At 41.7% G+C, this 19083-nt stretch overlaps 4 protein-coding genes across 9 annotated transcripts; 2 read left to right on the top strand and 2 right to left on the bottom strand.

The window, feature by feature from the left end:
- Nucleotides 1-372: 372 nt before the first annotated feature.
- LOC6732506 (NF-kappa-B inhibitor cactus) lies at nucleotides 373-13164 on the top strand. 4 transcript variants are annotated; one of them, XM_016178209.3, is made up of 7 exons: nucleotides 373-501; nucleotides 1451-2172; nucleotides 2957-3134; nucleotides 3316-3526; nucleotides 11448-11536; nucleotides 11605-11862; nucleotides 12808-13164. In XM_016178209.3, the coding sequence occupies exons 2-7, from the start codon at nucleotides 1478-1480 to the stop codon at nucleotides 12877-12879; spliced, it is 1503 nt and encodes a 500-aa protein (XP_016025163.1). In that variant the 5' UTR covers nucleotides 373-501; nucleotides 1451-1477; the 3' UTR covers nucleotides 12880-13164. The 4 variants fall into 4 exon arrangements, with proteins under 4 accessions (XP_016025163.1, XP_016025162.1, XP_044779756.1 ...); XM_016178208.3 differs by lacking the exon at nucleotides 373-501 and adding an exon at nucleotides 856-1012; XM_044923821.1 differs by lacking the exons at nucleotides 373-501; nucleotides 12808-13164 and adding an exon at nucleotides 856-1012 and having other exon boundaries at nucleotides 11605-12579.
- LOC6732505 (cell division cycle protein 20 homolog) lies at nucleotides 13160-15364 on the bottom strand. The gene is made up of 3 exons (XM_002079589.4): nucleotides 14881-15364; nucleotides 14425-14746; nucleotides 13160-14371 (listed from the first exon to the last, which is right to left on the bottom strand). The coding sequence occupies exons 1-3, from the start codon at nucleotides 15190-15192 to the stop codon at nucleotides 13425-13427; spliced, it is 1581 nt and encodes a 526-aa protein (XP_002079625.1). The 5' UTR covers nucleotides 15193-15364; the 3' UTR covers nucleotides 13160-13424.
- Nucleotides 15365-15502: 138 nt separating this feature from the next.
- On the top strand, nucleotides 15503-16689 carry LOC6732504 (protein cornichon). Of its 2 annotated transcripts, XM_016178210.3 has the most exons (5): nucleotides 15503-15599; nucleotides 15667-15849; nucleotides 15911-16023; nucleotides 16141-16284; nucleotides 16354-16689. In XM_016178210.3, exons 2-5 carry the CDS (start codon nucleotides 15700-15702, stop codon nucleotides 16379-16381), a joined length of 435 nt encoding a protein of 144 aa, XP_016025161.1. In that variant the 5' UTR covers nucleotides 15503-15599; nucleotides 15667-15699; the 3' UTR covers nucleotides 16382-16689. The 2 variants fall into 2 exon arrangements, with proteins under 2 accessions (XP_016025161.1, XP_002079624.1); XM_002079588.4 differs by having other exon boundaries at nucleotides 15551-15849.
- A 320-nt stretch (nucleotides 16690-17009) lies between these two features.
- LOC6732503 (syntaxin-5) lies at nucleotides 17010-18993 on the bottom strand. 2 transcript variants are annotated; one of them, XM_016180216.3, is made up of 3 exons: nucleotides 18900-18993; nucleotides 17960-18806; nucleotides 17010-17896 (listed from the first exon to the last, which is right to left on the bottom strand). In XM_016180216.3, the coding sequence occupies exons 2-3, from the start codon at nucleotides 18627-18629 to the stop codon at nucleotides 17163-17165; spliced, it is 1404 nt and encodes a 467-aa protein (XP_016025160.1). In that variant the 5' UTR covers nucleotides 18630-18806; nucleotides 18900-18993; the 3' UTR covers nucleotides 17010-17162. The 2 variants fall into 2 exon arrangements, with proteins under 2 accessions (XP_016025160.1, XP_002079623.2); XM_002079587.4 differs by having other exon boundaries at nucleotides 17960-18938.
- Between the last annotated feature and the right edge of the window lie 90 nt (nucleotides 18994-19083).

The raw sequence follows: 19083 nt of genomic DNA, 5'->3' as shown, positions 1-19083 counted from the left end.
AAGGGGAATTTTAAATTTAAATTTAAAGTAACAAAAGCCCCTTAAAAGCCAACAGAAACCTTCGAAACTACTCTTGACCTTAAACACATTATATTTTATGGTAAGTTTCTAATGAGCTTGTAAAGCCCCTCTAAAATTCTTGGATTCAGATAATTATTTAATCAATACAGCTTTGTAAAAACCCAAAACAAATTGTCAATATACAAATTCACGAATTGGCGATAAACTGTGATTGAATGTTAAAAAATCCCAGAAGGAGAACGTATGACAAATCGATCGCTCAGAATACTCCCTGAAATTCAGAATCGGTCGAGGTTTCGATCTTCTCAGCTGACCTGGGAAAAACTGAGGGAAGAATCCTGCATCTGATTTCCGTTCGGTCAGCGGGTGATTTCGCCGATGTTTGTCCGCCTCGCCGTCATACGCATTTCAACTGTAGTGCGCCGAGCATCAACATCACATCGCATCGCTCGAGGAACTTAACAATCACACAATCAGAGAGTAAGAATTATAAATAAACACATCGCTGTTGTGGTTGCTTTTGTTGTAGCTGACGATTTAACTCCTCTCTTTGTTGTTGGGAGATTTTAACTTGGCGCTCTCCCTACGATCTGGCAACTCTATGGTCGTCTCGCACATATATAAAACTGATTTAAGCCCCGATTACACAAACCAGCGTAGATATATTAAGGCCAACGTTTTCACTTGGGTATTTTCTTTTATTAAGAAAAATATAAAAAAAATACATTTTTTCAATTAATAGTTTCCTATGTAAGGAAAATTAAAAATCGAGACTCTTCATTTCGTGATAACTCATAGTGCAAACGGGGCTTTATAGTATAGACTGCCATATAAATATATACACATCAGCGCGCTCCCTCGATTTCATTCGCTATCGAAACGTGAAAGAAAGCAGACGTGCGTCCGGGTACTATGCGAATTGCAGATTACAAATATATAAACCATAAATACGCGTTTTAAAGGCAGCTTCGCAAGACAATTAACCAGCAAGGTAGTGAGAAATCATAGAAAATAGTGCTGGGGCTTAAACCCAGAACATGTGCAGAAAATAAATAGCAAGAAGGAAGCTGTGTGAAAAGGGAGATAAAAAATCTACCTAAGTGTGATTGTGGGTGTGTGCGGGTGAAACAACCGTGAAAAGGCAAATAAGACATTGGCAAATGGAAAAATCTAAAATTTTCAACCAGTGTGAAACCGTAATTTTTATGTTTCTGTGGCTACACTTGTACATAAGTCCATAAATTGCCTTTAATCTACAAAAATTATTGCGTTTTCACTTGTTCGCTGGAGCCTATATGTTTGTTTCACTCGCACCCGCGAGGTGAGCGCTTACTGTGCGTGTGTATGTGTGTGTGTTTGAGAGACTGAGCTCAAAAGCAAAGTTCAAAACGACAGGAGTATATATATAACATATATACATATATTTTAGCCCAACTGAGAGAGGAAAAGCACGAAAATGCCGAGCCCAACAAAAGCAGCGGAGGCAGCAACAAAGGCAACAGCAACAAGTGACTGCAGCTGCAGCGCTGCCAGTGTTGAGCAGCGCGCCCCCTCAAACGCGGCTAACCCCTCGTCCTCACTAGCCACTAGCGGTAAAATTGGCGGCAAAACACAAGATCAAACGGCCGCCATTAACAAGCAAAAGGAATTTGCCGTGCCAAACGAAACCAGTGATTCGGGCTTCATCTCCGGCCCGCAATCCTCGCAGATCTTCAGCGAGGAGATAGTCCCCGATAGAGAGGAGCAGGATAAGGATCAGCAGGAGTCGGCACCCCAAAAGGAACAGCCCGTTGTCCTCGATTCCGGTATTATCGACGAAGAAGAGGATCAGGAGGAGCAGGAGAAAGAGGAGGAGCACCAGGACACCACCACTGCCACCGCCGATTCAATGCGACTCAAACACAGCGCGGACACAGGCATCCCACAATGGACCGTCGAAAGCCATTTGGTCAGTCGCGGCGAACAGCTCAACAATCTTGGCCAGAGCAGCAGCACCCAAATCACCGGTCGCAGCAAGGTTCAATCCTCCACAGCCAGCACGGCGAACGCGAATCCTTCGGGATCGGGAGCAACATCATCCGCTCCGCCCAGCAGCATCAACATCATGAACGCCTGGGAGCAGTTCTATCAACAAAACGACGACGGCGACACGTAAGTAAACATTATCGGATTTCGACAAATGTCACTTTATTCAGAAGGTTCCTTTCTAGACTTTCAAATTATTTATATATGTGCAAACACATTTATTTATTTATTTTTAATGTGGGGAACTTCCCAAGTATGATTTAAACATTTTAGCGGCTTATCTCTAGGTCACTTAAAAAACTTTCCCATGCTTATTCTTAGACTAGCAATCATAACAATTTTATAATTTAAATATTTTTTTAAATTGATTATATTTTGACAGTCACAATCGCCAAAAAAAAACCTTTATTAATATTTTGGGTCTTCATGTTCTTAAAAATCAATCTAACATACTCATTGACAATTCACGATTAAAGATTTATATGCACAGTCTTTGAATCATTTCCGAATTTCTATGAACTGATACGCGCCGTATTTCCGATGAGAATCCTAAAATTTCCCAAAATAACAAAGACAACGCGGCGTTGCACAGATGACCACCAAGCGAGCTAAGGGGAGAGTTTCGTGAATCACTCAAAGACCATTGTCTGAGGCGAGAAACGCGACTGACACATGTGTTTTAGTCAGGCTTTGGGGTTTTCCTGGTATGTGGGCAGGTACGGGAACAGGTTTTTCGGGGCACCTCTTCTTTCTTCGCATTACTTTACCTCAACTTAACTTACTTGGGTTTTTACGCCGCCACATGAACGGCGACAAGTGTACAGGAAGGAAAGAAAGTGCGGGTGTTCGATCGCCAGGTAAAGAAACCCACAAATTCATGTTGTGTCTTTTGCTCTGTCTCTCGTTTCAGACCTTTGCACCTGGCCTGTATTTCGGGATCAGTGGACGTGGTGGCCGCTCTGATTCGCATGGCTCCTCATCCGTGCCTGCTCAACATTCAGAACGATGTGGCCCAGACTCCCCTTCATCTGGCCGCTCTTACTGCCCAGCCGAACATCATGAGGATACTTTTACTCGCCGGAGCAGAGGTAATATTTAACAAAGATCAAATAAAAAGCTTTAGACATTTGCAGACATGTAAAATCTAGCATAATCCACTATTGACGAATATAGTGTCATATCATCTTTGTTTTCTAAACTCTGAGCTAAAAACAAGCTAGTTCACGCATTATCTTTTTAACAAATAATTCCCATTACTCATTTGAATAGCCCACGGTGCGCGATCGTCATGGAAACACCGCCCTGCATCTTTCCTGCATCGCCGGAGAGAAACAGTGCGTCCGTGCCTTGACAGAGAAGTTCGGCGCCACGGAAATCCATGAGGCACACCGACAATATGGACACCGGTCCAACGACAAGGCGGTCAGTTCGCTGAGCTACGCCCGTCTGCCCGCCGATCTGGAGATTCGTAACTACGATGGTAAGTAAAGTGCTAGTTACATGTATAATAATTAGTTAATATTACTGATTCCACAAGTTTGTATAGATAGCAATATATTATTGCTTGGGAATGGAAATCACGAGTTATTTGTCTCGCAAACTTGTACGAATTTTTCCGTTCTAGTAAAGTGAATATTTTTGGCCCAGCATTTTCATTTTCGGGCATTTATCATTAAGAATATGAATCTGTGCCAAAAATGTACCCATTATATATAGCTCTATATATGCACATATATATGGTGTCCCGCCAACGGCTAGCCAAACTGCGAGACATTGTCGTCTGTATATATAGTATATATTGTATATACGTTATAGACGTACATATGGTTATGGGCTATATAGACGCCTTTGAGCAGATGCCAAAAATACATTGGCCTCCCCGACACATTTCGCTTGAAATTTTCGCTCGTCAAATCGTTTTAAAAAAAGCAAACCCCCTCCCTGATCCTTGTTCATTTGCGTTATTGATTAACCAAAATAAACGAAACGCATAGAACACACAGAAGCAGAACATTCGCAAAGTTTCAGACGTCAGCAAAGTATAATAAAAACAATTTTACACAAGGATAGGTAAATATTTATTTGTTTGCTGGATGTGGAATCTGAAGTACACATTTACATAAGCTCATTTCGAAATGGAAATTCATGTATTTGCTCTGTTTTACCCCCGAGTCTTAATTTCGAATGCATCGAGGAAATAATTGAAATGAAATTTATTTTCCACACGTAAGGACAGGCGTGTCTCATAATTAACATTTGTTTCCTTATTTGATTTTTTTTGCTCTGTATTCGCGGAGCAGAAATCGAATTATCGATTCCAATGCCTCTGGGATGTGGGGGTGCCACCCACACGCATTGCATAACATGTGTGGAGGAGCACAGGAAGGGTTCTAAATCGGAACGTTTATTTATAATCCATAATTTGTGGCACAGTGTATCTGCTTGCCAAGATTTTGGTAGCACAATCCATTTATTTGGTAGTTTATTTCGATTAAATGAAATGTTTACAGAACTTTCAATTGCTACCATTAATAAAACTCAAGCGCTTGAATATTTTTCAGTAAAATCAATCGCTATTATTGTTTTTAAATTGAATGGAAAGTAAAAGTGTTGTAATTAACGATTGGACTCCTCCAAAAAGGTTAATAAACTTGTCGGAAAGTGTTGCAAAATCAAAGTTATTTACTTTTGACCTTTCGTTTGTTTAATCGATTTCTATTGGCCTTTCTGCCGCTGAGTTTTTTCCTATGTATAACCTTGCCAAAAATAAATTCCGAATTCGTGAGTGGCAAACATTTGGTGAACAAACATTTTTTTTCTACCCGTTTGCCAGCTTTAAGCAGCGCCAACCGGTTTGAAGCTCCACAAAACAGCTGCTCCCCATATCGTGGATATATGTGTGTACATATGCTATATATAACCCGCTCATACACAAGACACATAATGTATTTCTTCGGCTAGCCAAAAGCAACAGCGCAGACATTTCCGACAAAAACTATTAAAAACAAGCAACAAAGCAACAAGAAACGAGACGGTCAGACGCTTTTGAGCATTTCGCCTATTCGAAACCTCTGGGTTTTCCCACTGCCATAGCAATAAATTCGAAAGCAATTTTAAATATTCGAGGCGAGTTCTGTGTGTAGATCACTATTGATGACGATAGCTAATTAAACACAAGGCCCTTAGAATATGTGGTCCAAATGCAATTCAATCCAGCAATTGACGTCAGCAATCGGGATGAAAAACATATTTTTAGATTTAATAGTACACTAATAAGTTGCCTATTTGACAAATTGTTTCTTCCTAAGAAATTGCGACTTTTATTGGTTTTTTTTTAATCAACATTTCGAAAGACATTCCAACTCTATTTAAAACTTTAAGACATTCCCTTCTAAATTAAATGCTACTGAAAGTGTATTTAGGCACTGGTGACGAAAATAGGACACGTTTTCAGCATTTGGCCAAGAGCCAAGCAAGAGCAGACTTTAAAAGAATGCTGAAAATACAAAACAAATAATATCAATAGAATAATGATAGCGCATTAGACCGATTAAAGGCACAGGCCATAACGGAAATTGGGAAAGGTTCGTTATCGAAGGCCCCTTCTCCACCCGCAGAAACAAATACTTATGTACTCTTTGGGAAATCCCCACAATAGTAATTATGGCCAAATGTTTAGAGGTCGACCAACCAAGCGCCCGTTACTTGGCCATAATCCATTTTTGGGCATCATTAACGCGCCCGACACGCAACTCGGGAAATGGACTGCCATTATATAAATAAACGCACGCAAGGCTCCCGAGGACGAGGACGAGGACAGGCTCTATAAATAGTATAAGGACGTCTTTTGCCAGTTCGGATCGCTTGACAACTTCGTGGGCTTTGGCCTTTGGTTAACCAGGAGTGCCAGAAATTCCCACTGTTGATAATAAACAGTGCAAATGGCCGGATTGTGATTAAGTTATCTGTAAAAATGAACTACTGTCGTATTAAGGAGAGCAGTGACGTTTTGGAGCCGTATCAAGCTGGGTTTTTATAGATTTCCAGAAAATCCTACTGCTGATTTAGCAATTAATCCAATAAATAATGTAGAAATACCCCAAGGGAATGCCGAAGACAGCAGAGTTTCTGCTCTTATCGGTATTTTAGATGAGCAATAAACAAATGTTGGGTTAACCAAGCGAGGGAATTTCAGAACAGCACATTTGCCCTGCATGTGTATGCCATTTGTTTTGTTGCGAATAGATATAGATATCTTTGCTTAAGCGAAGAAGAACCCCATGAAATCTGTGGCCTGGCAACTGAAATCACAATTAGGAGCAGTCATTCCCGTACTTCCCCGCCTGATAAGCCGGCACACTATATAAAAAATAAAAAAAAAGGTAAACGAGATATGTCCATCGGTGTTCGATCGTCAGCAGACATTGGTAACTGGAAATCGTGCGTTATCAGCTGGCGAGGAAAACCCCATAGGTGGTCGTTTACGGTGCGATTATACGACACTCGCTACGTTCACCGAATTGCGCTCCTAAACGTCCTCGCCCCCTTTCCCATTCGCGTAGATAACTGGGTATTATCAGTGCCCAGGTTTTACCACTCGAATGTTACTCTATTTACTGGGGATCTCGCTGCCATATGTGCCGCAAAGGTCTCGTGTTTGAAAAACTTCAGCTGAGAGCCGTAGAAACCCGCTGTTAAATCGTGAGTTGACGCAAATTCTGAAAAACCTTTTAAATGACCGCATTAAAAAAAAGGCAAGAAATACATACGTTCGTCGTCACTGGGATTTTCATAAGCAAATATCTTGAACTTTCGACTGCAGCTGGAAGTGGTAGTAGTAGTAGTAGTAGAAAGACCAATCAAATTGATCAAGTTTAATCAGTCTTACAGCATCGCAAACCCGTTTCGGCTATTAATTTAATCGAGATCTACGACATTCTGGAATCCGACGACGGCAATCAATGAGTTTTACATCGAGGCTTGTCTGTTGCACCCATAAACAACAACAAGTTAGTCATATGCACAAGGTTAAATGTAGATACTCGTAACACTATGATATCCCACTTCCCTCTCAAATCGCTGCATCATTTCCTTATTAAAAATCTGAAATTAACTTAATCCGCTTGGGTTCGGTGCGAATGTGGCTACGTAGCTAAATTTCAAGATCTAAGAGTTTATTCACACCGAGAGATGACGACAAGGCTGGGACATTTACTTATGTATTTTTGGTTTTTATGGATTGCCAACTGATAACTTAAAGAAATCTCATTTGGCAGAGTTCAAATGCTCATATACTTTGGAGTTTATTCACATTAAAGTACAAGCGGACAAGGTTAGATTCGTTTTGAAAACGGAAATGTGTACTTCCCATTTGGGGTTTAGATCATTTCATTGATCATCGATGTCAGATTTAAACAAAGTGATCTCAGAAGTAGATTTATCCATATTAAGACATCCGAGTTTATTGACATGGAAGTACTGGAAATCAATTGTGATACATGAGCCATCTAATGGATGATTCCTACTACTTTGCGCAAGGTAAACAAATAGCAGTGAGTAGCGCTGAAAGAACAATACCAGATACTTTCAATGAGCTCATGCTAATTGCAAAAAAAAAATTGAAAACAAGTGACGGAAGTTAAAGCAACGCAATGAATAATAACTCAAGCTTGCGGAAAATCCTAAGTGCAATTGAGTTGACAAACGAAAAAAAACCAAACGCTGATCTTCTTCCAACAATGGTTGACCTCTTTGCGCCTGGGGCTTTTCCCCAAATTTCGCGACCGGCTGGGTTTTCTTTTTCACTTATTTCTCTTATTACATTTTTAGTGCAAACCCACACGTGGCCGACGATCCCCAGCCGATTTTGGCTGGCTGCTATTTGCATTTCGCATTCATGGCTCGAAAGAAAGTCAACAAGGCGAGTCGGCTGACATAACGATCGAGCGATATATAGCAGTAGATCGGGTGGAGGGCGGTGGAACCAGCCGAGTTGAGCTCGAGCTGGGCTCGAGTTGCTTTCAAAACACTTTCATTGCCAAGTCAGTCGTCGTCGTCGTCGTCATGGCATGGAAAATCCACGGCTTTAATTGTGCTAAATTGTGCTGTTTGTTTTCGCTTCATTTGGCGGCCGGCTGGAGAGCGCTACCTGGGTTTTTCACTTAACTAAAGCTAATTTCCACACTGGGAAAGTTCGAACACAACGACACAATTGCCCAACGGCGCCCAGAAGTTTTTGGGGTAAACAACATTTAATTTGATATTGTCTTTTCTCTCTTCTCTTTTGGCTGTTGTATTTTATATTTATCTTTTTTTGGGGTATTTGCAAAGCCCGATGTATTTGAACAGTTGGCTTTAATTTCATCGGCCATGTCTTGTGGGTTTTGGGCCAGGTAATTCCCCCGATGGCCTGGTAACTTCTTTTGGCACGCGCTGTCTTGGAAAACTCGAAACAGCTTTTCGATATTTCCCCGCTCCCATAAATATTACAAATATTATTAACGTACTTGTGCATATAGGTAGGTGTGTATGTGTGTGTGGTTATCCATAATTATGAAACAATGACCCAAAGTGAAGGACAAATAAGCTGGCAAACCGGGGAATACAAGAGATAAATATTTGAAACAAAAAGCCACAACACACCGCACGTTATGAGCGAAAAACCCGTTGTAGAAATTCCAAAACTCTGCCCCAACAATAAGCACAATTAATTAAAATTAAGAGAAGACAGCGTTGCGTTTAATATTTGCGCTGTCAATAAATTTATGAACTTTGCGACTTCGGGTGACTTGTGTGGAGTACTCTTAACTGCGCCGTTGGGTTTTTCACATAAGGTCGTTGTCGATATCGTTAGCCTTTTCTTATTTTTTCTTTTTTATATTTTAAATTTCAGCCGCCTGTGTAAATAGTAACGACATCGTATCGTACAGGCTAATGGGTGTGAGTTGTTTTAATGGGTGAAAGGAAAGGGGCGTGGTGGGTGATTGGAGGTGCGATCGGATCAAGTGGGCGGTGGTGCCATTTGTGAAACTGTTTGGGTTTTCAAGTGCCGCACAAATAGAATTTCCCATTTTGCGCAGTTCTAGGCGATTTCATAACGCTCATTAATTGCTGCGTCTCAAATGGCATTGCAGTAATTAATTTGCAATAGGGTTGTAACTCAGATATAGCCTATATAAGGATATTCTTCTCTATCAACAGTATTTGAGTTCTGCCTTCTATTATCTCTATTATGTTTGAGATTGCCTCTTTTGGCCGTGACACCAACAAGTTTTGAATATATTCCTATGCCGATAACATTGTTTTGAATTTTGAGTGTTGTATTTTGAAATTGCTAAAAATAATTGTGACACTTAAACTTTAAACGCTGGTACACCAAAACGACCACGTTCAAATTTTATACCTTTATTATACCGCATAAAAGGATTTCGATCTCAGATGTTTCTAATTATTGGCCAATCAGCAGCGCGTTTATGGCCATATTCTAACCGCTTTCTGCAGACGTGTCAGACTTTCCGGCTAAGACCAGGTATTATTAGCCGTGTGATCTTGTGACGCAGCCTTTTTGGCCATCGTTGGGGGGAATTCCCAGAGCAAAGCAAAGTTTGAAACAAACTTTTGTGTTTCATATTTCATGTTTTATACTGGCTGCCCGCCCGTTTGTCTATTAATATACCCAATATCGTTTTATATACACGACCATTTAATCGTATGCTAACGATTGGCACGTTGCTGTGCTGAAGGGGCAACAACAATGAGGATTGTCTTTTACTAGCTCATCGGCTTCTCTTTTAGTTAGTCGAGCTTAAAAATCTCCGTGTGGTCATCGTTATTTTTATCTTGTGACACAATTGTTGCTTTTGTAAGCTGTCAAGCCGAGATTCAAAAAAAAAAAAAAAAAAAAATACACATACAAAAAAAACTGGACTGCGCAGAGCTGATGACTTTCTTGGGCCGCTTTCTTTTGCAATAACACTGATTTTGGTTTTAAATTCCCGTGCGTAATTGGGTTTTTAACCATTGATAACCTTAGTCGATTATTTTTTCTTTTTTCCTGAGCTCTCCTGGGGTTATCTGCTCGTTTGTTTCGTGTGACTCATGGGTGGAATTTTTAGTATATTACCACAGTTAGTTCTCGGATTAAAGACAACAACAGTTTCCTAGCGGAAATCTCCGTCTGGGCCTGTAAATCTGTGTGCGGTTTATGCAAATGTGCCAACTGTTTGCTGTTTGTGTGTGAAAGTCAATCAACAGCACGTGTAGCCCAGCAGAAAAAAAAAAAATATAAAAAAAAAACTTTGAATAACCGGGTAGAAAATATGGCAAGAGTAGTAACAACAACTACTACTACGTCAACTAATCATAAAGCCATAAAAGCGAAGGCATGGAATACAAAAACAAACAGAGACTAAACAATTCACCTTTGTTTTCAGTCTTTTTTAGCAGTAGTTTTTAATATTTTATATGTGTGCGAACTTTGAATCGATCTGAAAATACGAGAATGAATCGATGAAGAATCGTTTGGAAGGCAAAGAAGAATCAAGATGCGAGAAAGGCAAAACTAAAACTGGCTTTTAAATGTTCGTTTATTTTCTTACATTATGTTGTTTTAATTAATTTATTTATAACAAAGGGGTGTGTATTTTCAACTGCGAATATCTTTTTAAATTCTATTAGAAACATGATCAGAATATCTATAAATTTTTTTGCTCAAATGTCAGTTAAATTATTGCACATTTTTTTTTTTTATTATTATTTCATACACTTGTGTTTGTGTGTCCATATATCAGATTTCTATATGCATAAACCAATTTGAACTTGGGCAAACTTGTTGCCGAAGCAGAAACCAAAAAGCCAACTTTGTATTTGGTTTGTTAACTTAACGCCAACTGTTTGATTTTTATTTTATTGTATTTCATTGTATTTTTTTTTCCTGCCGTACCTCGTCACTCGTCTTTGTTGTTGTCGCTGGCTGTTGTGTTATTGCTGCTGGTTTATTGTGGGAATTTCTTGGGTTTTTCAACGCACACCAATGCCTTGCGATCGCGCACACAGATACGCGCCTGCGAAGTCAACGGGTTGTCTTATAAGGCAAAAGCCTCCACTTGGCACCCAGTTTCCTCCGCTCCGAGCCCCTCTCCTTGGCCATCCAACTGGTCATTGTCGTAATCAGAGCTTTTTGGGTTCGCATTATAAAACACTACTTGTTTTACAACGGAATGCAGCTTTTTTTTCACTGCGGAAAAGCTTTGGGGTTTCATTCATAAATCAAGCTTTTTCGATCTCCAATATTGGAATAGTAGTACAAAGTTTAATATATGATTTTATGATTTTTATAATAGTTATTAAACACTGAAATAATGCTCTTTCTAACCAATACCTTCTATATTCTTTTATTACAGGAGAACGCTGTGTGCATTTGGCCGCCGAAGCGGGTCACATTGATATCTTACGCATTTTGGTATCCCATGGAGCCGACATTAACGCCAGGGTAAGTCTCAAAAATGCATACAATTTCCGAGTTTCCGTACTAATGATGTAAATTTTTTTTATTGCCAGGAGGGCAAATCGGGCCGCACACCGCTGCACATTGCGATCGAGGGCTGCAACGAGGATCTGGCCAACTTCCTGCTCGATGAGTGCGAGAAGCTGAACCTGGAAACGGCCACCTACGCCGGCTTGACGGCCTACCAGTTTGCGTGCATCATGAACAAGTCGCGCATGCAGAACATCCTGGAGAAGCGCGGAGCGGAGACCGTAACGCCTCCGGACAGTGATTACGACAGTAGCGATATCGAAGATCTAGACGATACGAAGGTGAGCGTCAGTGCTTAAGAACATGTACCAAGAAAAGATCACTGCGATCGCGTAGAGCGTAAGACACAATTTGAAATGGGCCACCACCAGCTTCCAAAATGTTCAAAAACTAAGTAAGAGAGGGGAAGTCCCCAGCTGAACTGGTATTCAGCGAGAAAATATTGTTACACTTGAGAAACTCTAACTATTGTAACACAATGTATTGTTAACCAAAAAAAAAACGAAGATAACTATGAATCAAAAACAAAAGAAAAAGAAAAAAGCAAACAGCAGGGTAGCAGCAAGTAAAGAAATTATCCACCCATAATCTAGGGTATCTATGTTTTAGTAGAGCCCGCTCAAAAACAAATTGAACCAACATAGTTTATGCATCGTTTACAAGCAGTTTTGCAAAGCGTAGAAAGATACAATATTATCCGGAGTACTTTCGTGCACTGTACCAATTTAAAAATATATTAAGGTGTCCAATGTAAAACTCGATGTTTGTTGCTAATTCTCTCTACCTACGTACGAGTATATGTATTTGTGTGTGTCTGTTTCTGTATGTTTGTAATTTTTGTATGTGCGTGCGCGTGTGCGTGAATCGACCAACTAATCTATTATACAAAATTGAATCATAAACCGTAGTACTAAGCTAGCTAAATCTAATTGATGTTTTCATGTTCTGACTGAATGAAATAATGTTGCAAAATAAATATTTTATTCTACAAAAAAAAATTAGCAAACAAAAATTAAATGTTGAATTCAATGTTGTAATGGATTGAAAATAAGGTTTGTAATTCTATTTGGACTTGAAAGTATATGCCCCTTATTGTTTACTTGTTCTTGCTATGTTGTTTGCTTATTTTGTCGCTTTATGAGGCTTTTGTTCGTTCTTGTACCTAACACTTTTGTTATATTTTAATTTTAACCAGCTGCTTTCTTGCGAAACTCTTGTTCTTGCAGATGTACGATCGCTTTGGTGATCCGCGCTATTTTGTCAGCTACAACGGTGGCAATCCCATGACAGTTGCCTGAATGCCCATCCAATCTGTACATACGACTTAGACTAAACATACACATACCTATGATTAACACAACTTGAATTCCCGATGTGGTTATATCGATGTTCCCCGAAGCGCACGCCTTTTCTGCCCAGAATTGTATGCAATATTATTCCTAGACACACACGTTCTCAAAATGCATCCAGGAAATGGAACCTTATGTACTTACTGTCCCGGCACGTGGGAATCCGAAACGAATTGAATTCCTTGTGTTAACACAAAATGTTTAGAGCGAAATAAAGCATACAAGGATGCAGAATGTCAAGCATTTTATTTATACGCACACAAACTTAACTCTAAGCAATAAAAGTAACTGACAAAATTTAATTATTCATATATCGTCGGCGGGGGCACATAATCAAAATTTATCCGTAATTACAAAGTACGAACCATTAAACGAGAACATATAAATTGGATATGCATTCAAGAAATAATTGTCTAGTCTGGAAACATACCAGTAGTATTGAGGCTTAAACTTAGCAATCAAGGGGGTAAAACAGTTCTAAAGGCCTGAGCATATCAACGGATGCTCTGTCGGAACACGCTCTGTTTGCCCTTGCTGGTCGAAACGGCCTTCTTGGACGCCAACGGATCGGGAGCGAAGCAGTTCCAAAGACGCAGGGTTTCATCAGCTCCGGCGCTGATCACCGTGCTGCCGTCCGGAGACATGGCCATCTGCAGAACTCGTGACGTGTGTCCAGTCAAGTCGGCTTGCTTCACCATTGTTGGGTATTTCCAAATGGTCAGTTGGTTGTTCGCAAAACCATGCGCAGAGATCAGCTCCTTGTAGTGGCGAGAAAAGAGCAGGGCACAGACCTGCGACTTGGAGTCCACGGATTTCATCAAAGTGCCATTGTTCACATTCCAGAACTTGATGCAGCGATCGGCGGTGCCGCCTCCAGAGGCTAGAGTACTTGGCTGCCAGGGACACCAGGCCAAGGCACGCACTGCAGCTTGATGGTCGTTGAATTTGTGCAAGGGATCGGTAGCAGTTCCCACGCCACCGCTGACAGCCGACCAAACATTCACCAGATTGTCGTTGCCTCCGCTAGCCAAGTACTTGAAATCCGTGGACCACTTCAGGCCGCACACCTCCTGCGTGTGTCCGGACAACGTGGAAAGCTTGTGCTCACGTGCACGCACATCGTGGTGGACAATGGTGCCATCGCGGCTGCCAGAGGAAACGAGGAACGAGTTCCAGGCCAAGGATCCCACTCGGGCACTGTGTCCATCCATCACTCGCAGACGCTTCACTTTGGAGCAGTCCCACAGCTCCACGGCACCGGTGCTGTTCCCGATGGCAAGTATCTGACCCTCCTGGATCCACGATAGCGAGCCTGCGTAGTCGCCCTCCTCAAACTCCGTAAGCTGCTCGATATTTCCAGTTTGCGCGTTCCACAAATAGACGCAACTGCCCAAGGCAACAGCCACTATATTGTCGGCACTCCAATCCATAAGATTTAAATCTGGAAGAGATCAATAGTAAAAAAAAAGAAAAGAAAAGTTTTCTTCGACCTACAGTAATCGTTAATAAAATCAGGTGCATCCAGAATCCTCTCGGATGTGGTGGGTATATAGCGTGAGCCACTCTTTGTGGATATGGGTGTCTTAATGGAGTACACCACCTTCAGGGGATTGTTGTGTGTTTCCGGAGCAGCGGGAGCCTTGTTTTGGTAGCACAAAATGCGCCCGCCCTTGGAGTCACCGACCTGGGCCACTTCAGAGATGAGTTTCTGCCGGTCGCCCTTGTGTGCCGAAGCCTGGACATTGCTCTCGTTGCTGTTGCTCGAGGTGGCCTTGTCGTTCTCCTCATCGGACTTATCGCCGGAGTCTTTGTTCACCTAATAGAGGTACGAAAAATTGCACATGAAATCAGGTGGTCAATAAAATCGTTTAAAAATTCAATGGTTTGTATTTCTTAAAGGGTCTGGCTTAAGGATGCCCTTACAGGGCGTGATGTCAGTGGAATCCTTACCAGAAAGTGTGCTAACTCAAAGTTGGTAGCCGCCCGATTCGGAATGAAGCGATCCCCGCCTCCTGGCGTCTTAGAGGGCGTGGTGTTGGACTTCTTGGTCTTGCCCTCGCTGCTCTTGCCCGGGGTTTTCGTGGGCGCCTGGACGCCCGAGAAACTGGTGTTGTACGAGACGGATAGCACCGACCGAGTGGTGTTCACACTTCCATTTAGAGACGCCTCCAGCTTCTTCTTCCACCTGGGCGCAGGTCCGCGCGTCTCGCCGTCCATGATGAGAGCATTCTGCAAATCGCTCACAAAATTGAACTGCGACATTGTGTTCCGGTCTTTTCTGGTGTCAATTGATTATCGAATTTATTAATTTATTATTATTAAAAAAGAGAAGCTCATAGAACACTGATCGAATTTTTTTCAGATTTGCGGGATGCAACACAAATGGCGGTTCGATTTGGAAATGCAATGTGACCGCAGCGGCTAACTGTTAGTGATATTTTTTGTGCGTAAAGCAAAATACCAGAAAAATAAAATGAATACAAAAAATTAGAAATCGTTACAAATTAAAATTGCTTCTTCAAAATAAATTATTTTTGATTTATAACTGATAGCTGATTATATATTAGCCTAATTTGCAATGTGACCGTACATCTGTGCTGCCTGATCGTTTGGATTAGTGCATCCCTGGCGCACAGCTGTCATCATCGCCGCCCTTGTAAAAAAAACAAGTGAGTCCCAGCGCTACAATTGCAAAGCCGAATTTTACGAGAATAATTAGCAAGTCACTGTGATTAGCACCTGCAAGACGTGCTCGAGCGACTTTAGAAGATGGCCTTCAACTTCACCGCCTTCACGTACATAGTGGCCCTGATCGGGGATGCATTCTTGATATTTTTCGCCATATTTCATGTCATTGCATTCGACGAACTGAAAACGGATTATAAGAATCCAATTGATCAGTGCAATAGCCTCAATCCGGTCAGTAAACTTGGTGTCTACACCCACAGTGCGCCCTGTAATTAATGTGTTTGTATTTCAGCTGGTTTTGCCCGAGTACCTTCTGCACATCTTCCTGAACTTGCTCTTCTTGTTCTGCGGCGAATGGTTTTCGCTATGCATCAACATACCCCTCATAGCCTATCATATTTGGCGGTAAGTGACTCATTTGACCGTGTGATATAATGTGATTTGAGATTCGAAATGATCAAGATTCACCCAAGCCCAACATAAGCACTATGCTCACGCTTTGTATACCCCTACCGCTTTCAGTTACAAAAACCGCCCTGTGATGTCGGGACCCGGACTTTATGATCCTACCACGGTCCTGAAAACCGACACTCTATCCCGGAACATGCGTGAGGGTTGGATCAAACTGGCCGTCTATCTGATCAGCTTCTTCTACTACATATACGGGTAAGTCTAATTGAGATTCATTGTGGCCAGGGTCCTCATTTGTCTAACGTTTCTAATTGCTAATTTTAGCATGGTTTATTCGCTCATCTCGACATAGGCAAGCTCTTGCCTGGGGATCTCAGTGTTGGCGCCAACGCATCCGCGTCGTGTATTAGTTGTCTATACTCGGGTAGAAGACTTCCTTTTTTGGGGAAGAGTCCCCATCATCAACCGCGAACAATACTTCACTTGTAAATTCTAGTGTAAATCCATAAAGACATCTTGTAGCTTTGTTTTTTTTATACAATTTGTAATACTTTTCTGCAGTACGAGATTGTAACGTGTTTTTATTTTGATTATTTTTTGCATTTGGCATCTTTGGTGTAGTTGGATTTTAAGCATTAAATAAAAGTCGAATCAATGTAACCAATTTTCATTTTTCTGTTTAGCATGAGGGACAGCGGAATCTTTGGCTGAACGCGACGAACATGGAGCAACGAGCACTTAAGATAATAAAGATTATGAAAGGGTACTTAAACCTTATCAGCAGGGCAAACATAGATATAGTCACCAATTTGATACTTGCATTACACTTTTTCTAAGGTAATATACAAGTTTCTTGCATCAGCAAACATATTTATCAATCCGCTTTAAATTGTGGAAATTATCTTTAATTTTAGAGCTTCCATTAGAATGGAATCATTTCTTATATAAAATATTCACCAAAGAACCACAAAATAAATGTATTTTGCTTTAGAACGTATTTATAACTTTATTTTACAATCGTTTCGGGAGGCCACAGCTTGGAATAAACAATATTGTGATTGAATCTTGATTAAATTAAAATGCTGTTTACATGGATAGGTACATGGGGCTTTTAATGGGCAACTGGCGTTTGATTACGACATAAAAACAACGAAGAACAAGAAAAAGAATATGAGAACGCCGAAGATTTTGATCATCAGCCAGCGGTTTTTGGAGACGGACTGAAAGTATTTCAGGATCTCCCCATGGGCAGCCTCAATATTCAATTCCGCATCCGCCACATTCGTGTCAATACGCTCCACGATCTCTTCCTGCTCCTTAACCATATGCGCCAGCTGCTGGAATATTCCGCCAAGCTCAACGATGGTAGATTCTATATTTTGCATGGTTTCCGCCCGCTGCTGGACGTAATTATCGGAATCATCGTAGATGGCCATCTGTGTCTGGGTTGATAGGAGTGGTGTGGTATCGCTGCTCCCCATATCTATGCTGACCGCTTGGTTTTCCTCGCTAAGAAGCAAGGATCCCTGCTTGGCTGTCGAGGGGGAGACGGTGTGTGCGGCCAACGGACCTGGTCCCTGGCTAAACTGATCCCGACGCGTCTTCTGCTGCTTGAGGTTCTCCGTGCGCACCTCCAGGATTTGCTTGAAGTCCGTGCTCATGCTGGCCAGCTTCGATTGCAGGGCTAGTACCATGTTAGAGGAATGTGACACCAAATGCTTGCCGTTTGTGTGACGCCGCTGATCCTTGGAGATGTCCTGCAATCGGGCAATTTGTTGGTTTAAGGCATTTAGGTCGCCTTTGATGATATAGGTCAACTCCTGAATCTCCTGCGGTCTGTCATCAAATAAGCTCTTCTTTTTGGCCACTAAAACGAAGATGGGAATTTTAAAGTTTTGAATAATACGAATTTAACAAACCATATACTTACACATTGTGAGTTTCTCCAGTTTGGCGTAGGTGCTGGCTATGTTCTTGCCGATAAACCTGGCGACCATCATGAACTCCGAGTAGCTCTGAACCTGCTTGGCTTTGCGGGGATCGCGTATATTGACTGCCCGGGTGATGTTTCGAGCCTGCAGAGAACGAATCGCATTGGCGAACTCGCCCGTTCGATCGCGTGCGGCCATGACGAATATTTCTGGTTCGGGTTCCGGCTCCTGCGGCTCCTCCTTCGATTGGTAAAACTGTGAACTAGTCGGAATGGAAGCGGGGTAGCTATAGTTGCTTTGGCTATCGTTATTGTTGCCCGGTTGATTGCCGGTGACCACGGCGGCAGCGGCACTTAAAGTGCGCAGTGCGTGGCCCGAGAAGGCGCGTAGGTTCCACTGGCGGGCCGCCTTGCCGTACTTGTCGTCGGAGTAATCGGGAGTGGAAATGGAATCGCCCGACTGGTGGTTGTCTCCAATGTGGATGGTCGCCTCGTGACCAGTTGGTGGTGGAACCAGGGACTGTGCTAATAGTCCTACCGATCCGCCAGCTGTTCCCGTGCCCACAGATCCTGCGCCTGCTCCTCCCTGTTGATCCTCTTGAATGGTATAGGTACTGCTGCTGCTGTAATCCTGCTGGTCCGTTTGATGAACGCGTCTTCGGGTTTGCATCTCATTTCAGATTGCAGCTTGTACCAGGGAGTTGACGTTGCTGTTTTTCATATGCACACGAACGAAATGATCTGTTGGACTTTTCTTTGCGAAAATTTCCCCTTTGTTTTTCTTCTTTGATGCACTGGTTTACCGTTCGTTGTTTGGGTCGTCACTTAGCTAGCGGGTTTGTGTGTCCTAAACAAGGTAAAATTTGGTCACCGTTCAAGTATTTCCAATTGGTTTTGTCAAAAAATTTATAATAATTGCTAAAAGTTGCAGAAAACTCACTCGAACGCACACACACACACACACTTCTCACACACACGAACACACCTCCAGATGATAGATTACGATGACGTGTTGATATTTAGAAACTATCGATAGGCACGAAAAAGATTAAAGAAGTTGCTACTTCTTTTCGTTCGGAAAGACACAAGTTTTCCAATATTTTAATTATAAGTTTTTAATTTCA

The sequence above is a fragment of the Drosophila simulans genome, chromosome 2L (assembly GCF_016746395.2).
Source record: "Drosophila simulans strain w501 chromosome 2L, Prin_Dsim_3.1, whole genome shotgun sequence".
Taxonomy (NCBI): Eukaryota; Metazoa; Arthropoda; class Insecta; order Diptera; family Drosophilidae; genus Drosophila; species Drosophila simulans.
The sequence above is the reverse complement of the archived record's forward strand: the minus strand, read 5'-3'. Positions and strand labels throughout refer to the sequence as shown.

Coding starts and splice junctions, on each gene's coding strand:
- LOC6732506 (XM_016178209.3), top strand. CDS start 1,478: ATGCCGAGCCCAACAAAAGCAGCGGAGGCAGCAACAAAGGCAACAGCA. Junction 11,537..11,604: donor GAGCCGACATTAACGCCAGG/GTAAGTCTCAAA, acceptor TTTTATTGCCAG/GAGGGCAAATCGGGCCGCAC. Junction 11,863..12,807: donor AAGATCTAGACGATACGAAG/GTGAGCGTCAGT, acceptor TTGTTCTTGCAG/ATGTACGATCGCTTTGGTGA.
- LOC6732505 (XM_002079589.4), bottom strand. CDS start 15,192: ATGTCGCAGTTCAATTTTGTGAGCGATTTGCAGAATGCTCTCATCATG. Junction 14,747..14,880: donor TTGAGTTAGCACACTTTCTG/GTAAGGATTCCA, acceptor TACCTCTATTAG/GTGAACAAAGACTCCGGCGA. Junction 14,372..14,424: donor TGATTTTATTAACGATTACT/GTAGGTCGAAGA, acceptor GATCTCTTCCAG/ATTTAAATCTTATGGATTGG.
- LOC6732504 (XM_016178210.3), top strand. CDS start 15,700: ATGGCCTTCAACTTCACCGCCTTCACGTACATAGTGGCCCTGATCGGG. Junction 16,024..16,140: donor ATAGCCTATCATATTTGGCG/GTAAGTGACTCA, acceptor TACCGCTTTCAG/TTACAAAAACCGCCCTGTGA. Junction 16,285..16,353: donor TTCTTCTACTACATATACGG/GTAAGTCTAATT, acceptor TGCTAATTTTAG/CATGGTTTATTCGCTCATCT.
- LOC6732503 (XM_016180216.3), bottom strand. CDS start 18,629: ATGCAAACCCGAAGACGCGTTCATCAAACGGACCAGCAGGATTACAGC. Junction 17,897..17,959: donor ACTGGAGAAACTCACAATGT/GTAAGTATATGG, acceptor TCTTCGTTTTAG/TGGCCAAAAAGAAGAGCTTA.